Genomic DNA, 21,088 nt, shown 5'->3' with positions numbered 1-21,088 from the left:
CTACAGTAAAACATGACGAATACAGGATGCAGATCAGAGCTAGGGTGGAAATCATCGCCCTGTAGGTCAGTTGTTACTGTGATGAATCACAAGGGCATCTGTCCATCAGCGCAGAAAATAGCCTATACCTCCATGTAAATTGATGCTTAAAGTATTGCAATGTTACCCTTGCAGAAAGTCTAATGTCTTTATGATCAACTGCAAAAAAAAGAACTAAAGGTTTAAACACAGCAGTCAGCGCCTGTTTGTCCGCACCGGATTGTGGAAACGCGCTCAGAGCCTGATCCTGACATTGCTGCTGAAACAGCACATGTGCATGGATGCTTCTGCAGAGTGCACGGATGTACAGGATGAACTCCTGTAAAAAAAAATCAAGTTTATTCTTGTGCAGCGCACGGCTGTCAAGAGAAACAAAGGGGAAACTTTGCATGTGCTGCTTTCAGTCAGATTGTGTGGCAGCAGCAGCAGTTGTCCTATTCACCTGGGGTTGTTTTTATTGTCACATTCTTTGCTTTTATTAGTTTGTAATGCAATTTTGAGTTGTGTCAAAGAGCTTTGGAGGTCCATTAAAAAGCACAAGCTACTCAGTAAAACACATTCAAATTCTATGTGATGTAAAAGCTTCCGCTGTGCATTTCCACTGTTCAAATGGACCTAATGGATGTCATGTTACGTTTTGCTAATGTCTGTTTATTGATATTTGCAGGAGCAGAAAATGGCGAGACGGCTCCTGCAGCTCCTTGCCTTGTGGACTACCGTGGTTGGCATAGTGCAGTGCTGTCCACAGCTTTGCAGCTGCCAGGATAAATTTGCCCACCAGTTTGCTGATTGTGCTTACAAAGACCTGCTGGAGGTACCCGTGGGTCTCCCCTCCAACGTTACCACCGTGAGCCTTTCTGCCAATAAGATCAAATTACTGAAAAGTAAAAGCTTCATCAATATCACACAGGTCACCTCTCTCTGGCTGGCCCACAATGAGATAGTCACCATAGAGAGGGACACCTTGGCCCCTCTGATTCAGCTCCGCAACCTGGACATAAGCTACAATAAAATTGTGTACTTTCCATGGGAGGATCTGCACAACCTCACAGCCCTGCAGCTTCTGAAAATGAACAACAATGAGATGGTGAACCTGCCAAAGGATGCCTTTTCAACTCTGAAGGACCTGAGGTCGCTGCGCATCAACAACAACAAGTTTACCACCATTGTGCAGGGCACCTTCAGTGCTCTCTCCTCCATGTCCCACCTTCAGATTTTTAACAACCCCTTCACATGCTCCTGCAGCCTGGACTGGCTGAGGGACTGGATCGCAACAACTAAGATTTCTGTCCCCGAGCCAAATTTAACTTTATGTGAGGCCCCTGAACACCTGAAGGGCACAATGGTTGCAATGATTCCTAAACTGGACTGTGAGGCTCCCACTGTCACGATAATCTCCCAGCCCAACACGGAGAACACAGAGGTCTACGAGGGTTTCATGGTCATCTTAAATTGTGTGACCAGAGGGAGTCCCACGCCACAGGTCATCTGGGAGGTGACTGCAGGAAATCAGAATTATCTGTTCCCCTTGCCCTCTACTGGAGAGATAAATGATTTGCCAATTAATGATAAAACAACCAACAATCGATTCCTCGTCTTTATGAATGGCACTCTCATCATCCCTCGTATGAGTAAAAAGGAAGATGGAAATTACAGCTGCTCTGCGGTGAATGATTTAGGCAAGGCGGAGAGCAGTGTTAAAGTGGCTGTGGCTGGCACCCAAAAACATGCCGGCAACTCAAAGCTCGATTCTACGGTGGACAAAATCCGCCCTTCTTTTAAGAAGCCCGCAGAGCCCAAGATCTCTACAAACAATGTGAACAACTGGGCCAAGCCTGACGAAAAGACAAAGGGCCATCCTGAGGGCTCGTCAGACAAACACGACGACACTGAGCAGGTCGGTGGCGCTTCAAAGGACCCCACCTTTGCAAGCAAGTGCGGCGTGAGAGACAGCAGCGAATACATCTCCAACCATGCCTTCAACCTGAGCTTGGAAGACCTGAAGCAGTACACTTTTGATTTTGGTGTTATTGCGTTAGAAGTGTCGGAGACGGAGGCCAAAGTGCAGCTGAATCCGCTGCAGCTTCCCAGCAGCAAATCTAACCTTCATCTCAGTCAAAGTGAAAACCAGGAAACAGTGAATAAAGAGGTCTTGGGTTTGTACCAGTCCTCGTCCAGTAAAGCCACCCTGGACATGCTCTACCTCTGCATAAATACAGGTAATGGACACTCCATGGTTCAGTGGTCCAACATAGAGGAGGGGGTTAATGCCTACCGCTTCCATGGTTTACAGCCTGGCACCAATTACACACTGTGTCTCACCTATGGGGGGCAGGACTGCCAAGTCCAAGTGGTCTTCACAACTAGAAAGAAGATCCCCTCCCTGCTCATCATCGTGGTTGTCAGCATTTTCCTCTTGGGTCTGGCCACCGTGCCATTACTGGGTGCCACCTGCTGCCATTTGTTATACAAGTACCAGGGGAAGACCTACAAGCTGATCATGAAGGCTCAGAATCCGGATCAGATGGAGAAACAAATGGCTGGAGATTTTGATCCCAGGGCGTCTTTTGTGGAGTCAGAGAAAACCTTCAACCCCAGCGAGCTAGGCGAGGGGGAGGGAGAGGCCGAGGGAGAGGAAGGAGACGGGGAGGGGGAGGCCGAGGGGAGCGTGGTGACAGAGTCCATCCCCGGATCCTCGTCCAAAACCAACCCGGAGGAGTTTGAAGTGGGCTCGGAGTACAGTGACAGGTTACCGCTGGGAGCAGAGGCAGTCAACATCTCGGAGGAGATCAACGGCAACTACAAGCAGCCAAGCCGCTGAGTTCCGCTGATGCCTGCGATGATATTGTAAAATATTTTACTTTAAAGTAGCCTACATCCAAGCAGGTAACTCACCCACCAATACTACACTTTTAAAAAACTATGTGTTCTGCTAAAAAAAAAAAAAAAGGGTGGATCTTTTCATTTTTTACCTCAGAAAGTACTCCGTCAATCACCTGAGATCGTGACTTGATTCATGTGACATTTGTAGTCTGCCGTAAGGTTAAAGCAACAAACACAGACGTTTACACAGCAAGCACAACTTTCTACAGTTTATCAGACCTCGAAACTGACAGGAAAACCTGCAAAACGTCCCCCTTTTTCTGCAGGACAGACGCGGACGGGCATGTGCGCAAAATTGTGCAAACGTGGAGGCGAAAATGATATTTTTAAAAAAATAATAATAAAAATGCAATCACCAATCTGAAGAGCACAGAAAACAACAAAGACACAACTAGATGTGCAAAAACAGCCATTTGTTTTTAAGCCATTTTAAAGAAACTGACATCAGGGACCAATTGCTCTTTCTAAGCCGTGTGCGTCCGTGGCTGAGCGTCGTTTAACACCAGCCGGTTGACTTGTCTTTTTAGGGCTCTGCTCACCGTCGCTCTCCCTTTGACCCGTTCGTGCAGCTGAAGCCGCAGATCCGGACGATGCCATGTGATTAAAATGCTTTGTAAATGCAGATATTCGGTCTCGGCGTTATTGCGCCTGACCTGCCCGCTGTCCTGTGAGTCCAAAAGGGGAAATGTAACCTCCAAATGTGTTGTGCTCGACCCAGGTTATTTACCAACAAGATGTAAGGCTTTAAAAATGTTAACCTCTTAATCTACGGGTGCTTGCTCTACTCTCGCTTTTCCAATGAACGTGTCCATGGCATGTCACACGTATTTCCTTGTGTGGTTTTTATTAGTGTAGTCTAGAGGACTTTAGGTGTTACTGTCAGCTTGTGATGTAAAGCCATGTGGATTAAGAATTATTCTTTTTTTTTACTACGGTAAGTAAGTTTCTATGAAGCCTCAACTAAAAGGGTGCAAGTGAGCGTCTGGCGGCTTCACTGTCTTGTAATTTGATGCATATAGTGAGTTTTTGTGAACTGTTGTAAAACGAAACGAAAAAGCCAGTGACCTTTTGAGATTTTTTGATATAATTTTCTGTAAGTGGAATTAATAAAACATGAAACTATACAGACGATTTGCGGGATTTGTCATTGACTTTGCGGATTTAGATGCAGAGGCAAAAAAAAAAAATCGTGAAACATTATTTGTTTAAAATGTTGCCTGAAAGGATTTTTAAAAAGAGACATGCAATCAGACTATTAGGCCGAGGGTTTCATTCCACCAGTTTAAGCTTGAAATCAAGCTTCATTTTCATGCGTTTTCTTCTTTTGGTGCCTTTTTATTTAATGGAACTCTGTTCGATGTCTTTGTTAGGCAGTCTTTTCTAACAAAAGATGAAAAAAAATGGACAGGCTCTGAGATTGTTGGGAGTGTTTATGCAGAAGAAAAAAAAATCTGCTGCGTTTGAAAGCGCTGATCAACACAAAGCCTCCCCTTTGTCTTCATTTTTGTCCAATTCATTTCATTTCGCTCAACACAACAGCTTCACGCTGTGCATTTGGACCCCAAATTAACTACTCTAGAATTAAATATTCTAATAATCATATAAATGATTGGGGGAAAAAAGAAAACTTTTGTTTCCGTTTTATTTTCATAATAATCAGAAGGACAATTCTGGTGTTCCTGTTTTCACTTAAAAGTCAGCATGTAAATGTAAATACAGAGACAAACAGTGTAATGTTGATGAATATCAGAAACCAGAAAAGAGTTTTGACAACAGTAAGAAAACGCTGGTAGCAGCAAGTGGTTTTGGCTTTAAAGATCTACAAATAAAACAGAAAATACAGTTGGATTTCTCTGGTTGTTCCTATTCCACAGGTTATTGTTCATTACACAAAAATGTGTATAATTAAAAAAGAAATTTATTACCCAGTCTATGAACACAGCTCATTCTGTAAATTCATAAATAATGTTCTACACAGTCATACCCCCAGGGAGCTTCAGTGGATCGCACATCCATGTGTTTAGTTTGGGTAACTACAAATCTGCATTATCTGCACTACAGGACATATTGGAAAACAGATGTGATTAAGCTACAGGCTGAAACATAAAGCAAACTAGTGCTGTCCCAAAATAAGCACATAAACGTGTTGAAAATGACACATAATGAGTGTGTTCAGGTGGGAGGTCACAAGCCCCCCCCCCCCTCCATCAGGCTGGAGACTGTGGCCCTCACAAATAAACAACCAGGGGAACACAAGAGCGTAAAGTGGACACAGTCTCCAGTCAGGAGAGGCTTGGTGAATAACTCTACATGTGGCACCGGACTATAAGTGCACTTATTTCACCAGATGCAGACACATCTCCAGTAGGTATGGACCAATAACATCACTGTAGAATTTTCCCAAAACCTAAACAGACTTTGCAGCCAAGCCTTAATCAGGGTCACATTCATGCTTAGTTGCTGGCAGCAGCCTCTGCCTCCTTGGTTGCTGCCTCCTTTTTGCTCCCCTCCTTGGCGCTGCGGTTGAGGCTTCCGTTCAGAAAGCTGTCTGCGGTCTGACGCTGGAAGTGCTTCCTGGTGCCCACCAGGGAGGGGTTGTTGACCAGGGTGTAGAGGAGCTGCCAGTGCCTGCGGGCCCTCTTGGCACTGGACACTTTGTGCTGTTTCTTCTCCTGGTGGACCAGCTGGATCCCTGAGGACATTGAGACATCATGATAGCACCGATGGTATGTCATATACACATAGTAAGAATAGATAACCTTTTTTTTGTTATCTTAACTGCAACGGGAAAAGACTCTTTTGAAGGCCACCCAGGACCAGCTAGATACTACAAAAAGAGTAATAATAGAAAGCAATCATATTCTGATCCTCTAAGCATGGTAGGAGCATATTGGGCTTCCATTAACATACTGAAAGCTTAAGCCCCTTGGGCTGCATGAATATAAAACAGGCAATTAGCGTAGCTCATCTGTGTAATCAGCTACTCGAGAACTAATCTTTGGAATACAATAGATTGTTCCTGATAATGCATTGTTCTCTGGATACAAACAAGCAACATCTCCACTGCACATTTGTAATTGGAGTCACTTGCGGCTAAGTAACCAGGCAGAGATGGATTCCATAACAACCAATAAAGCCTGATGCATTTTCTTGCTAATTTTTCACTGTAACGCACATCCTCTTGTCACCACAGGTGTAGGCGACTGTCTCTCACCTCCTGTTTGAGTCAGTGCCATCACTGGGTAAGCACCAACATTGGTTTCTTCTGAATAATAAGTATAATGGCGGCCCATAGGACTACATTGCCTCCTGGTGACAGAGGCTGAGGGATCCGGTGAGTGTGGGCACGCCATAAGGACAGCTGATTAGTTTATACCAGATTTGATTAACAGCAGCAGAAGGACTGTAAATTATTCCACCGTGAAACTCAATTTGATCTTGACATATTAAATCAGAACCGCTAAGCTTTCATTTCTTCCGAGCGTGCAAGACAGTGCTATGATCTGATTATGTGTTACAGTGACCTACTACTGAATTCTGAACTTCCCTGGAGAAATTAAAGACGCCACACTGACTTTAGAGGATATGACTGGCCACATACTATATTTTTCTTATTGTCATTAAAGGATCAAAACCAACAATCAATTGACCCTTACTAACAATTATTATCTATGTTGTTTAAGTCTGATATAGCATACCCATCTGTGCCATAGACCTCCAAAACCCATTAAGAACATCAGTGAGTCACATTGTGCTCTATTTGATGTGTTCCTTTATTACCATCAATTCCACATACTTGATCCTGTAACCTGCTGCTGTAAATACTCACTGAGCACAAAATGCGTATTAATCTGTGACTGAAAAATCAACTATTTACTTTTGTTAGAGTAACGTTTACTAAAAACTGCAGAGCATAGCTCTTAGGAAGTTATTATCCTTTTTAAAAATTGAATTACACATATGGCAAGTTTTAAAATGTTTGCATCTTCAGTAGGAATGAAAGTGCTTGGGTTTAAGTGTCACAGACTGAGTAGGGAAGTCAGAAAGTATTAGGAGAAGGACTAATGTATAGGTGGTTTTGGTCTTTCCATATTGCCAATAAGAGCATCATAGAAAAACACCAACCTTGTCCTTTAAACCCATAGTATCAAATCATGCACTCATCTGAGCTAAATCATTAGCACATGGGAAATTAGAAAGTAAGAGTGTTGACTATGGTGTGAGTTTAGTACAGACCCTCTTCAGCGTCCCGTGACCTCTGTGCAGCATTGCTCTCCTGGCCCACAGACTGCAGCAGCATCCCGCAGAAGGCCTTCATCACCGGGTGAGACTGGCTCACCTCAATCTTCAGATAATGAGCATAGCAGCGGTAGGCTGCAGACAGACACAGGGAGGGGCGATCACTCTGACTGGGCAAAAGCAATAAACACATAGGACTGCACCCCATGTTGGCTTTGAGGCAATCACACATAATTGCCATACAATCACACTTTTTTTTTTTTTAAACCACCTGCTTTTCCTGACAACAGATGTCTTAAATCTGCAGCCATTTCAGAGATCAGTGTGCAATTACAGTCCCGTGCACTGCGCAGAATACAGATATCATTCGAGCTGCAGTGAGCTTCTAGCAAGGTAAAGTGGATAGGATACGCATTTCTGGCCTCTAAGTGGGGTCATCAAAAGTGCATTTGCTCATAGAAAATTGCTTCTCTTTAAGCCTCCACAGAGAGAGTAAAAAAAAAGCACAGTGGCATCTACAAAGGTAAAAGCATGATGTTAATACCAATGAATATGTTAATAGTGTGTCTGAGCTAAGAACAGAAAAACTGTAGGAAAATGTAAAACATAATTGAACAATGAAGTCCAAGGCATCAAATTCCCTGGCATGTCTTGTCGTCATTTTGTATCTGAACACACATAATAGAGCCCGTGCTTTTACCTTTGTAGAGACCAACTCATTTTTGCAGGTGAAACAGCAAAGGCGCCGTCTGTCTATTATATGAAGATATATTTTTGATGTAGCTGGCATTGACCTTGATCTGATGCTTTGGCCTGGTCAGCATACCAGAAAGTAACATTATGGCTGCGATGATCACCATCTGTGCGGAATAAAGAACATCAGGCTCACCTGGGTCGAAAGCCTCAACATTGCGGTTAAGAAGGCTGATATCCAGGCGTCCCATGTGGACAATGTTGAACAGGGCTGTGATGATCATGCGCCACAGTGCCAGTAGAACCCCGATCAGAACATTGACGGGGAACAGCAGGTACGTCAGCAGGAACAGATTACCCCTGCAAGGTGGGATGGGATGCATCAACCACACAGGACTATGCTGTAATTATCTGACTGTAAAAAACTTAGAACCATAAGTGAACACATGAGAGAAATAAAGGGAATGACCTGTTGTCAAGGTCGCGTGTGCCTGCTGTTTTTTTGATGAAGCAAAACCTGCCAGTGATGTGCTGAATCAACACAGCCAAGAGAATCATCAGCCAGAAAGGCCTGAAAGAGCAAAAATCAACAATCAAACATCTTCTGCAGCAATACAAGACAGAAAGTACAAACCCCATTTTGTATTGTAACTGACGTAATAATATCATGATCTATGCCATCACTAATGATCTTAAGCCATTCACTGAGCGTGTTGTTGCTGTTAATAGAAAACCGTTCCAAGAAAAAGAAAGCAGCCTCAATTCTACACTGACCAACATGCATTTTTTACATTAAAATGAACTAAAACTGAAGTCAAAAGGTTTTCACATGACAGCAGGAATGTTACAGCAGGGAATTATGCCTTAGTCGGGTGGTCTGCAGACAGTGAAGTTTAATGAGTGAAAGATGTGACGATGCTTACCACATGCTCAACAGGATCTGAAAGAGGATCAGATTCTGTCCATGCAGGACAGGTATGATAATGAGGAAGACAGCGATCAAAAGGCAGAGGAAGAATACCATGGTCTGAATCATCATGGCTGCAGGGGAGAGATCAGAGCTTCAGGGCCTCAGCGCTTACATCCTGACAGGCATCCAACAAATACACACTACATACTCGCTCCTCCCTCATATCACAGCAAAAGCACACATAAAACCCTGACAAATCTTCATTCTCGCCGAGTTTCTGTTGCTAGAAAGATGCATTGATACTGTGAAGACCGAGTACTAATAATATGGCGTGAAATGTTAAAATGGAATGGGTGGCTGAGCCTAAATGAGAATCTTTTTTTATGTGCCATTACTGTTATGCTGCCATCTAATGTGCAGACACATCCATTTATTTAGAGGTGCAGTACTGTATTCAAATGTACTCAACAATCCATATGATGCACAAAATCTGAGGTTTAGCAGCATTTCTGAAGTGAAGAAAAAACCAAGAGATCCCAAAAAAAGCTATAAACTATAACAATAGTGCTGTACAATACTGTGGCTATACTAATAATACTGATCATACTGTTTAAAATAATGATCAGGATGATCTGTACTCTTTTCCTTTAGTATTCAGTATGTGACCGTACCAATGAAGATGTGAGCTGCCGTGAAGCTGGTGAATCCCATCCAGCAGACCAGTGCTGGCCGGGAAGCCCTGATGTTTCTCTGGCAGTTGTAAACATTATAGATATCTCCTCTGTACAGTCCCTTCAGGTTTGACCTGGAGAAGCAAAAACACAATCAAGACAATGCAGCACTATGTAATACATGAACTGATTCATCAGAAAGTATACAAATAACATAGTAATTTAGAGAGGTCATTTAGCGTGAGATCTGGTTGAAATGCAATTCAATACCCGACAAAGACATTTCTTTTAATAACACATAATTTATGGTAATGGCACAGTATTTCATTTCTTATCTTAATGGCCATTTTCAATTCTAGCAGCAGTTAACCCAGAGCGAATGCTATTCTGCCTGTCTAGATGATTAGCACTCCATTATGTTATAATAACTGTCGTGTGAACCATCCCATTATAATGAGGGAGCCAGAATGTGATGCTCACAATTCTTTGAAAGTTTAGGAAGAGAATGGAAAAATAGGAAAAAATTAAAAAGCTATTATACTGTTCTTTTCTCACACCTACCGATGCAGAACCATGGACCTCATGAGCATAGCCAGGTTGACCAAACCAGACAGGGTCATCGCTGAGATATAGCACACTGCAGGACAAAGAGCACATGCCACTCAGTTTGCTTACTCTGGGATCCTCCCATTCATTCCCAATTAACACGTTATATTACTATAGCTTTAAAAGAATGCACTGGCTGCTGCTGTTCTCTGGTTTCACTCACCTTCTACACACCACATGTAATAAACCACTATTCTGACCACTTCATGTTTGTCTGGAGACAGCACAATCTTGAAGCCAGCTAAAACGTTGGCAATGTCCTCATCGACTCCTGAACGGGCAGTCTGGAGAGATGGCACCACTGCAGAGATCAGTAGAAGACCCACCTACAAAAACAAGCACATTGGATACACAAGGATATTTATTAATTCCCTTTAAAGAGTAGTACAGAGTTCCTGCAGAAACAACAGTGTAAAATGTAATCTTCCAAAGTTATTAAAAAAGTTATTAAGCCAAGGTCGGTGATGGTTGTTTGAGTATGAATAGTGGACTAGGCATTAACGTTTTGTCTAAAGCCGAGTTGCACATACAACATTCAGTGTGTGATTATCATTTTGTCCTTATGCACTATGTTATGGATTTTTTTTTTATTCTAAAGTGTAACAGTAGATGATGTGGTTGTTACCTGATACAGGGTTATAAATGACACCACACCGGAGATCGCCAACTTTGGTGGAAAACGGAAAGCTGTTTGAAATAAAGAGTAAAGTGTTTTAATAATTTAACAGGGGATAACCAGAAATAACATAAGACAGAGAAGACATATTTACCTTCCTCTGGTGTATAAATGTATGACTTCACAGCATCAATTATTCTTTGTGGAAGCTTGGGCGTCTGTGTGCTCGATGTGCTGATGTGAAAGGGAAACAGGCACAAATTTACACCAAACATCAATGAATTGCTGAGATTAGGAAACATTTTCCTCTAGATAGTCTCCCTGCCACCATCATTGATATTTCTAGTGTAACAGATTTATTTTGCACATCATTTTCCTCGAATAAAAGTATTCATTTTGAATAAAAAGATAAATCAAGGACCTACGGCAAAATGTAGACTGGGCTACAAGGGATGCAAACAAGTTATTATATTATAAATATTATTTATTTATAATATTATTATTTGAAAAGACGCCAAGAGCAGAACAGAACATGCAACAATGCAGAAAATCAGGCACGTTACTCAGAATCGGTCACAATTCTCACCTGATTTTGGTGGGTTTCTTCTTGAGCATTTTCTTCACATAGTCTTTATAGTAGCTGCTGCTAAGATCCTAGTATAAAATTGACAGCATTCATGTAAGAAACCAAACGATAACAGTAGGCAGTAAATAGACTAGGATAGTGTGGCAAAGCTAAATAATTCACTGGACTTTTAAGGTCACATCTTCATATTCCTAAACTCCTTTAGAAGTATTTCATGTTAAGCACTGTTAAAACTTGAACTTTATTTTGTAATTATTAATATGAGGTTGGAAAAAAGCATTGCTCAAAATATAAGCCTTCTTATAATAAGTTTCTGTATCTGTGCAGCTTTATGGTGTAATGTATGTTCCTGTGGGGGGCAGGAGAGGAAGGGGAGTGAGTAAAACTCCAGGCGATCGCCTCACCCCAGCTTTGTCACACCCACGCTGCGATTAGTATCAAATAAACACGGCATTGTGTCTCCTCAGTGAAAAAACAAGGCAACCTTTTCATAATCTGATCAAGAACATAACATAAACCAATTACGTCAAATCTTCTTAAAATGATTAGGCAACTGGCACGCTGCATTGGACTTCACTTTTTCCCCTCAGCCTAGACTGTACGAGCACGATAAGCCCCTTGATTAGCAGGCGGCTTATAAAGGTTCCTCACGTGCCAAGATTCAGGAGAAATGTGCGTCTTAGTGACATTTTTTCTTTTTAATAGCTCAGGCTTATGTGAACGTAGACGACTAATCAACACTGACATTTGTAACCAGTTTGTTAGGCAAGCAGTCCACACAAGTAATGCTATTAGGGTTGTATAGTACAACTGTCCTGAAGTAGACATGCCAGAGGAGCTACGATCAGATCAAAACTTACCTCTGTAGCATTGTTCTTTTCTTTGCCCTTTAAGCCCTTGAATAGAAGAAGGGGATACTGGAAACTAAGGAATGCCAAACAAGCTATCTGGGGCAGGCTGGAGAAAAGGGAGTAGTGTTTGTGAATCTGCAAAGGAAAAAAAAAAGACTGTAAATCACCTAGCAAGTTTTGAAGTGACACACTAGCAACACATGGTAAAGCTACATTGCACTGACACAAAGAGCAGACACAAATGGCTTTGTATGTTGTGATGGGAGGTTGTATATTGGCCAAATGGGATCCCCAACTCTCAAATCTGAAACCTCCACTGACCAAATGTAGTGCCAGAGAAAATTCTTTCTGCTTAAATTATCAACCAAATACTGGAATCTTTCTTTTCCATGTTTACAAAGAAATATTATACTAAATAGAATGTTTAGTAAAGTCTATTCCATTGTCTTCGTGAGATTAAGCTCAGTCTTGCAGATCAGCTCAAATGTTCCCTGTAGCATTTGGTGTCTGCCAACTCATGGTGGGATAAAAAGACAGGCAATGCCCCTATTAAAAAAAAAAGGCAAACCATCCAAAGCCTGGATGTCTCCCATACACACTAAACTGATTAACTGTGACAAAGCCTCTTGATTAAGACCAACAGACAGTGGAACTAATTGTTTTGAGTTGTAGCCATTCATTGCACAGAAAACCCAAACAACGTGGACACGGCGCAAAAATCTGTGACTGGATAAGTTTTAAATCTCCAACCATGTGTCCACGAATCAAGCCGATATTCATCTTTTCAAATCACGTCTCTTATATACACTACAGACCAGCTTTGTTTGGTAATCAATGGGTTTCCAGACCAGAACAAACCTGCTTTGTCTTTAATCCTTAAAACTCAGACAGATGACACATTACAAAGAAAGTGACAATTAATCCAGTGGCATTTTTAGTCAATATGAAACGCTCCATTCCTCATAAATCTATTGCTGTCCCATGAAAGCAGTTAGAGATGCACTGGAACTCATAGTGGTATTGAAGGTAATATTTGCTTACCAGAGGTGTTTTGGGACAGTCAATTTTCTGCCAGACCAAGACACCAAAGTGTGTCCATGACAAGAGGCTGCCGAGTACATAGCCAACTTTATTATGTAAAGTGCCACATGCCAGGAGAGGGTAGTATAGTGCGGGGTAGTAGAACACTCCCAGAATCACCCAGTTCTCTGCAAATACAACAAAAGTGTGTGAGGACTCAGTGCATTGCAAGAAATACAAGCTGATTTGTGATTTAAGAAACCATGTGTCTAGTTCTGCTTCATTTTTACACTTATCAAACCTTTTCTCCCAAAAATGTGGAAATTGTGAGTGACTTAAGATCTAACTCCGCTGAAGTGCCACTATATTTCATGCTTTGCTGTACCTTGTACTGTTTGGGGATTGTGTAAAATTGCAGGCAACCCGTTCCTTAAGGTCAATTCTTATGTAATTCCATTTCAGGAAAAAATAAGCTTCTTGTAAATCTTATCTTCAAACTCCTCGAACAACAAAGACAATAGTCCAATTACATAACACAGATATTTAACAAAAATAATATTGATGGAGATGGATAGATAGCAGCTCCTTTCTTTTCTCCACACAAAAGAGTGACACTTCTTAACTACTAAGATTAACATTAGTGTATTTATGTGAGTGGCTGTTGAAGATTCTTAATCAGTGTAAAAAAGTGAATGCAGATGAAGTTTGAGGATGAGCCAAGACAACCTACTCACGTTTATTCTCTGTGTCTGTTGTGAAGGGGAGGGGGTTTGGCGATATGACTAGGCCCCATAGTTTGCACAAGAGCACTCCAAACACAGCCACCGCAAGGCCCTTGTGCTGTGTATGGTCCAGGAAGTTGACAGGACTGTGAAATCAAGCAGCAGGTATTTAGAGCCCACGTGTTACCAGCCTCACATTTGGATGAAACGGTTATGGAGCAGAACAAAGTTTTAGCTAACAAACTACAAACTAATTACGACTGACTTAAAGTATGTCAGACGTTTTTAGTAGGATTTTCTAACTTCCAGGCTGCTCTTGCCCTCCATCCATGTCAGTATAGTAGGAAAATCAAGTATGAGGCTTAAAACTTGCTGGAGATGGGAAAATCCATCACAGTTTTCAACCTCTATTAAACCAGGGAAAGTTCACCGAGCATAAAAGCTTTAATCAGTGGCCACTCGTTCACACCTATAAGTTATCCTGTATGGCCACAGTTTTATCTGTTGGCCACTGAGCAGCTCCACTGCAGCAGCTTTGGGGGTTAATTGCTCAAGGGTACACCAGGAATAACATTAAATACCACACTGACAGAGTCCTTACCTTGACGTCTACGTTTACCATATTGCTTTTGTTCAGAGAGGGGAACATGTAAATGCAGTAGCTCCCTGCAATATTCATCTCATATGCTAAATGTTCACTGTGATGGATTTTCAAAGTATTTGCACACATAACATACTGAAATTAATGGAGGGCAGGTAAATGGGAAATCAATCTATAAATCTGCAGCAGGCTTTGGAAAATGGTCAATAGTGATGCAGACTAGATGCAATTCAATGGAAACTACTGTTATGGTCCTATAAAAGCAAGCAGCTGTTTAATTAAGAAAAGCGATAAAATACAGCCTTACCTGAGTAAACCTGGGAGGCCTTTCTGTCTGTTGCCCACTTTCGTGCGCCTGGCTAAGATTGCAAGGATCAGCATGACAACGAGCTAAGAGGAAAAGATATGTCAGTTTGACTTATCTGCAGTAGTAATATGCAGCTGTGGATTCCCCAGGCCGCAGCCTGCTTCAGACTAAAAAAAAGAGTTGAAGCCTCAAAAGGCCAAACCACGGTGTCTCATTAGCGCTCCCCATGGATGTGGTCTGAGTGAATTTGTCATCAGTCAGGATCACTGAGCAGTAAGAGTTCAATGGCCTTTCATGACCTGTGACACATTTGTGAAACCCAAAGCTGGGAAGACTGCCTTGCTCTAATTTGACCATCTTTAAACAGACATCAAAAGAAAAGAAAGCCATTCACAACATCAATATGTAAAGATGGCAGGAGAAAACACAAATATTATGCACAATGATTACTGAAATGGTAATGAAAGTGAACATTACTGGATCTCTTATTGGTTAAGTGACAGGATTTAGCAATAGGGCCAAATTTCATTAAAATGTGTTCACAACTTTTTGTTTGTTTACCTACTGTCCTAACTAATAGGCAAACAAACAGCGAGGACTGAAACCATAAACTCCTTGATGGAGGTTATCAGACAAGGCTGAGTTTGACAGCCAAACATTGTATAACTTTACCATGGGAGCGAAAACCCATCATATCTCAATAATAAAACATGCTGTATGTCTGACAACAAGGTGTGATATCCTACACTAAGTGAATGAATGACAGTACTGTGTAATGCTGTGTCACATTAATCCAGCAGGAAAGTGGACTTACAGATATCGCAGTGATGCATATGTGGTAGAGCCTGTCATCAGCAGTGGGGTCACACGGAGGGATTATTCTAAAAAAAGGGAACAAAACACTCACACATGAGCAAAACAATCTAACTTAAGACTCAAGGATTTGAGTCACCGAACAGACCAACACCTCACTAAACCTTTCACACGTCACTGTCAGGACCATTTGTGGCTGGAAACTTTGTGGCTGAAATCCTGTCGCAGAGATTTGCATTTAAACGGATTGGTATCAGCGTGACACAGGAAAACAACAAATGCCTATGTTCACTTCCCTGTACACTGTGAGAGCAGGAATGCTTGATCATAGGGTATTAATTACAACTCTGATATTCAGAGAAGGCCCATGTATACATCAAGTACTCTAGGACTTATTTAAAAAAATGCTGCACATAGTTTATGGTCTGCGAGCATATAGATCGCAACTTCCAGGATGGATGTTTTGGCATTTTTCACAACAGTCTCTTACCTGTCCAAACAATGTGTGAATTTGTACCTTGGCACTCTGAGAGCAGGCCAAATGTAAATTTAACAGCAATCAAAATTCACATTTGCAGAGTCACAGCTGGCTGAGGAGGAGGTGCAGCAGGATATTTTAGTATTTACAAATCAGCAAACTAAAGCTAATAGTGACACACTCAGACCACAATTCAATTCAGCCTATTCATTTACATGACAGCCAGATGGTTTAGTAGCTCGACACAGAGTGGTGGCTGTTGATAAATGACACTTGTTCCATCGTATTTCTGTCATATTGTTCATCTAAGGCCTGTATTAAATCAATAAATTATTTTCTATTAATAACTTTGTGCCACTGTATACAGAGGGGCTTTTTTTTTTTTTTCCATGGAAAATCTTTTAGATGTTAGTTTTAGATGTATGAAGGCATGCCAGAAAGACTGAAGAAGATGTGTGCACTGTTGCATCATGGGATGGCCCGGGAGCAAAGACTGTTAGTAGTAGCAGTTTTGGATCTTATGCCAAACTTTGCATGGTACCATGTACTACATCTTCACTTTTTGTGGCTGAGAAAATGTTTAACATTTTACTCATACTTTCATACTTTTTCTAATAAGTTCTACAGATCAAAACCTACCAGCTTTCCACACAGCCTGCACCCTCGAGGCATGTAAATGAGACAACCTCTACTGTAATATGACAACATGTACTGAATAGAAACAAGACCACACACTGACACTGGCGCTGTAGTCGTGTGCCAAGTGCCACCTAATATCTCACTGAGAGCTGTAACTCTCTGCAAATGTTTTAAGACTTAAAGTTTGAAGAACTACTAATACACATAAAACAGTCAAACAGCCTACAATTTTTTAACAGTGTGGTAGGGATTTTTAATACTAAACTAAGTGGATAACATTTAAGTCTGAAAGAACTAAAAGTAAATCCTCAGGAAAACAATAGGAAAGTACTTACTCTGCTTCAATTTTGGATGGTACAGGATCCAGGTCCGGGTACTCATAGTCCAGTAGAGCATCCTTATCCATTGTGCTGTCTCTTTTTCAAACAGATCCAAAGTCTTACAAAAAAGCTGGAGTACAACACACAGCTATGATTCCCTTGACTCGAGGAAAAAGTGTCTCCCAAGTCCCAAATTCGACTCTGTTGCTGCTGCAGAGGCGTCCTTGTTTCCCTGTTTGGTCTAGTCTCACTCACACTCTGTTACCCTCCCTCACAGCCTGTATTCAGGTGCCCTCTCGTCCCACTGAGGAGCTGAGAGTTATGTGACAGGTCCTGGCTGCAGCGTGCTGCCTCCACCCTGCAAAGGCCCTATTTCAGCTGGGGGTTACCACCACACTGGGAGCCTGAGGAGAGAGTGAGAGGGGGGCAGTGTGTGAAAGGAGGGAAAATATAGAGATCTGGGCAGCCAATCTGGAAGGCCACCTGCGGCTTACTGGGATTACATCTACTTTTGGGGTTGTGTTATTGGACCTGCGGCCAGTGGCTGAAGGGGTCAGGTGTGCAGAGTTATAAAACTCTCGCTAGGACTGTGTGGGAAGCTGGGAGTGATCTCCCTTTCCTATCAGAGCGGAGTTCCACGTTGATAACAGGGAAATTCTCTCACTGTTTCCTTCAGTCATGGCTCAGTTACATTTGTGAAAGGTTACCAAAGCTAAATCATCAGTACAGCAACATGGAACCAAGAAAAGCAGGATGGAGGAAATTGCAGTCATACTACACCTTACCTCACTACATAACTCTGCACCTTCAGCATGATAAAGATCAAGGAAGGGTTCATTCAACCCAGTACTTTGTCTTCAGCAGATAAATTAAGATAAAGATGTCTAAGGGCATAATCATGTGGAAACAGCTTTCTAAACCAGATATGTGCATCTGTAATTTGAAATAGGTATAAAAACAAGTTTTAATCGGAAATGTGACAACAGGTAATTTCCAAATAGTAAGGAAAGTCAGCCTAAACAGATTATACACATATAACGAGTGGCAAATCTATGTTTTCAACCTGACATGAGTACACGTTTTGTGAATGAAAAGGATTTAACAATAGGTACAGTCACACTGCCCTGAGGAAAGGAAGTTCACCTGAGCTTTTGTTTTCATACCAGCAGCCTTTGTCAGCTCATGAGGCACAAATAATATCCAGCTATAAACATGAACAACTCCCTATTGTATGAACAAAAAAGGAGGACCACAAATTTAGTTACAGGCCACTCATGTTTCTCCTTCTTTCCTGTTATCCAACATTGATGTCAAAATTATTAGTTGATTAATTGATTAGTGACCAACAGAAAATTAATCACTGACAGTTTGTTAACCATTAAGTCATTTGCCAAGCAAAAAGGCCAAACCTTCTATGCTTGCAGCTTATCAAATGTGATGATTTGCAGCTTTCCTACATTTTGCAGGACTGTAAATTGAATATGTTTGGGTTTTGGACAAAACAAGACATTCTAATAATGCCTTGAGTGCTAAAATATTGCAATGGGCATCTTTTCCACCATTTTCTGCCATTTTATAGACCAATCAATCAATTTTTTAAAAATAATTTACAGACTGATAGATGCTCACAATAATTATTGGTTGCAAAACTAAGAGTATTATATGAGTCGGTCCTGGTGTGACCTGGCTCATCTCATGAGACCAGGTTGGATCTTGGCCTCAGTTCTGGTCTGACTCCTGAGTCATGACAAATCTCTGTTACATATTAAATCCTATCAGAGTTTAGCTGCACAGGTGGCTCACAAACATAATATTTTTCTCCTTTTTATAACCATGATCTCCACTGTTGTTTCTTTTTTAATGCTGAAAACAGTGAGGAGACCTCCAAAAAGCATGAATATGAATTAGAAAAGTTAATTTGGTCAGCAGGTTTTCTTTTCTATTGAATTCAACAACATTAATGGCAACAACAACAGTATAGAGAGAGACAAAATTATCCTATAGTGCCCAGGTTTGAGTAAAGCACAAGCATGTGAGTGCTATAAAGACAGGCTAAGGTCAAGGATCATGCCAACACCCTAGCTCCAATTATTGTCTTTTTGCAACAAGTTGATCAAAGCAACAGCAAATGCACTAACATTTATATGCGTAAATGCACAACTATATATATCAAAAGGCTGCGTATAGATCTTGAGCAACATGTCTGCATTCCTGCATGCAGCTGCAGCTGGCTGACACTAAGTCAGTTTTGCAACACTGCCTCCATGTCAGCATACACTCATTATGTCAGGATTACAGTCACACTCCTTTAAAAAGCAACAAAATTTCCCCCTTAACACTCCTGAGAAAACACGGTTTCTCAAGCGTAGTAAGCCACCAAACCAAATGTGCTCCCGCAGAAAAAGCAGCCCAGCAAATAAAGGGGTCACTGAACAAAGAATGCTTTGAACACTTATAATTACATCACAGAGTGGCACTTTGATTGAGCCAGACAATTCGCTTGTATCAGGTTTAGGAAGTCGACTCAAAAGCCCTTTGGTAGGAAGTATATTAAGCTTGAGTCTTGTAAAAACAAACATAATTGATTTACTGATCCATTTTTAACAATCTAAACAGCAATACCATCAAGGGTGACGAGTCGAGCATCCACAAATTAATCAAAAGACACTCATATAACTCGTATAGTTAACAAATAACTCCAGTGCTTAAAACAAGATGTTAATACAAAAACTATGAATGAATATAAAATATTAAAAAAAAATCTGACTACCTTTAACAGTTCTTGGCTCATCCTGACTTTGGCTCAACCCTTCATGTGCATAAGTGCTGCTAAAACACCTTCCACTGACTGTCCCAAGATGCTTCTCATAGCTTTTCATACTGGCTTCTATATTCATTATACCATCAATTACCAATCTGATTAAATAAAGATTAAATAAACAAATCAGGGAACCAAAAATTTCCCACCCTATAATTTTCTCTTTTTACACACGTGGCCATTTATCCACTACATGATCGAATTAAACGACTCCTCATATTAACATGAAATGTTTGAACATATCAGAAACGAAGCAGGCAGCTCATTGTTGTCCTACTTCCCTCAGCTGAGCGTTCTCCTTCTCCGTGAGGGGCAGCTGCAGCCAGGTCCTCTCCGGATTCGGTTTCACACAGACATCACGGACAAATTTCATGCCTTTGAAGTTGAGCTTGATCCTCTGACAACAAAGGGACTTTCAGCCTGAGAGCAGCAACAGGTAACTTGGTCACCTGTGTGTCTCTGGTGCACACGCACGTTCAATTTGTGCTTTCATGCACGTGTATTATTCGACCCATGTGTGCGCTTCACAAAGAAATCATTTATCACTGAGTGGCAGGTTTCCCAACACAAGACGGTTTTATCGTGATTGTACCTAAAAGCAGCTTCACTTCAGTAGTTTTATAAACTTTTCATATGCGAGCCTACTTACCGTGTGCCTGCAGGTGAGCAGCAGCGCACGGTAGGCGTGGAAGGTCGATTAACGTCAAAGCAGGAGCTCATTTTGCAAAAAAAATAAATAAATTCTTACATTTTAAATAATCTGCATTTTTTCGCTGTCTGACCTTATCTGGCGCCCAAATTCAGCACTGCAGCCCCGCCAGTAAAATGCACTTTATTTTGAAACTAGGCTCTTACCTTGTGTTAATCTTCTGTCTCTTGGTTGGGAGAACTTCAAATGACTTGAGTTTTCATCACCTTCCACCATACACCCTCTGAAAAAAGTTCAATAATTACATAAACAAAACAGCATCAAGAGCAACTTATCTTTTTTTCTGAACACCTCACATGCAGTGTCTGGTTGGGACTTTGACCCTCCTCTATCTTGTTGTGATGAGAACATCATAAAAGTGCAGCTGCGTGTAACATGAGGAAAAGTTGTGAAACATATAGAGGTGACTAATATGGTCAAGTTCAAGGTATTGACGGTGCTGACATGTTGCAGCATATTCATTTATACAATCGCAAGCAAATGTTGTAAAGGCCTTTGCTATTTGAGCGTACATTATTGATGAAATTGGCTATTTCAGGCTTTTAACACAACGTTTGTGTTTTATCT

At 41.3% G+C, this 21,088-nt stretch overlaps 2 protein-coding genes across 3 annotated transcripts; one reads left to right on the top strand and one right to left on the bottom strand.

Annotated features, from left to right (window-relative positions):
* Window positions 1–709: 709 nt before the first annotated feature.
* Window positions 710–3,176, top strand: islr2 (immunoglobulin superfamily containing leucine-rich repeat 2). Its single transcript, XM_070831012.1, has one exon. The coding sequence runs from the start codon at window positions 716–718 to the stop codon at window positions 2,858–2,860; it is 2,145 nt and encodes a 714-aa protein (XP_070687113.1). The 5' UTR covers window positions 710–715; the 3' UTR covers window positions 2,861–3,176.
* Window positions 3,177–4,557: 1,381 nt separating this feature from the next.
* On the bottom strand, window positions 4,558–20,817 carry stra6 (signaling receptor and transporter of retinol STRA6). 2 transcript variants are annotated; one of them, XM_070831355.1, is made up of 18 exons: window positions 20,668–20,817; window positions 17,010–17,398; window positions 15,559–15,625; window positions 14,745–14,827; window positions 13,849–13,982; window positions 13,136–13,302; window positions 12,104–12,229; window positions 11,244–11,311; window positions 10,812–10,891; window positions 10,667–10,728; window positions 10,205–10,367; window positions 9,997–10,072; window positions 9,436–9,569; window positions 8,778–8,895; window positions 8,324–8,425; window positions 8,051–8,214; window positions 7,159–7,296; window positions 4,558–5,614 (listed from the first exon to the last, which is right to left on the bottom strand). In XM_070831355.1, the coding sequence occupies exons 2-18, from the start codon at window positions 17,078–17,080 to the stop codon at window positions 5,376–5,378; spliced, it is 1,992 nt and encodes a 663-aa protein (XP_070687456.1). In that variant the 5' UTR covers window positions 17,081–17,398; window positions 20,668–20,817; the 3' UTR covers window positions 4,558–5,375. The 2 variants fall into 2 exon arrangements, with proteins under 2 accessions (XP_070687456.1, XP_070687455.1); XM_070831354.1 differs by lacking the exon at window positions 20,668–20,817 and adding an exon at window positions 20,462–20,511.
* Window positions 20,818–21,088: the final 271 nt, after the last annotated feature.

The sequence above is a fragment of the Pempheris klunzingeri genome, chromosome 5 (assembly GCF_042242105.1).
Source record: "Pempheris klunzingeri isolate RE-2024b chromosome 5, fPemKlu1.hap1, whole genome shotgun sequence".
Classification (NCBI taxonomy): Eukaryota; Metazoa; Chordata; class Actinopteri; order Acropomatiformes; family Pempheridae; genus Pempheris; species Pempheris klunzingeri.
Note: the sequence above shows the minus strand (reverse complement) of the source record. Positions and strands in the feature narration are given on the sequence as shown.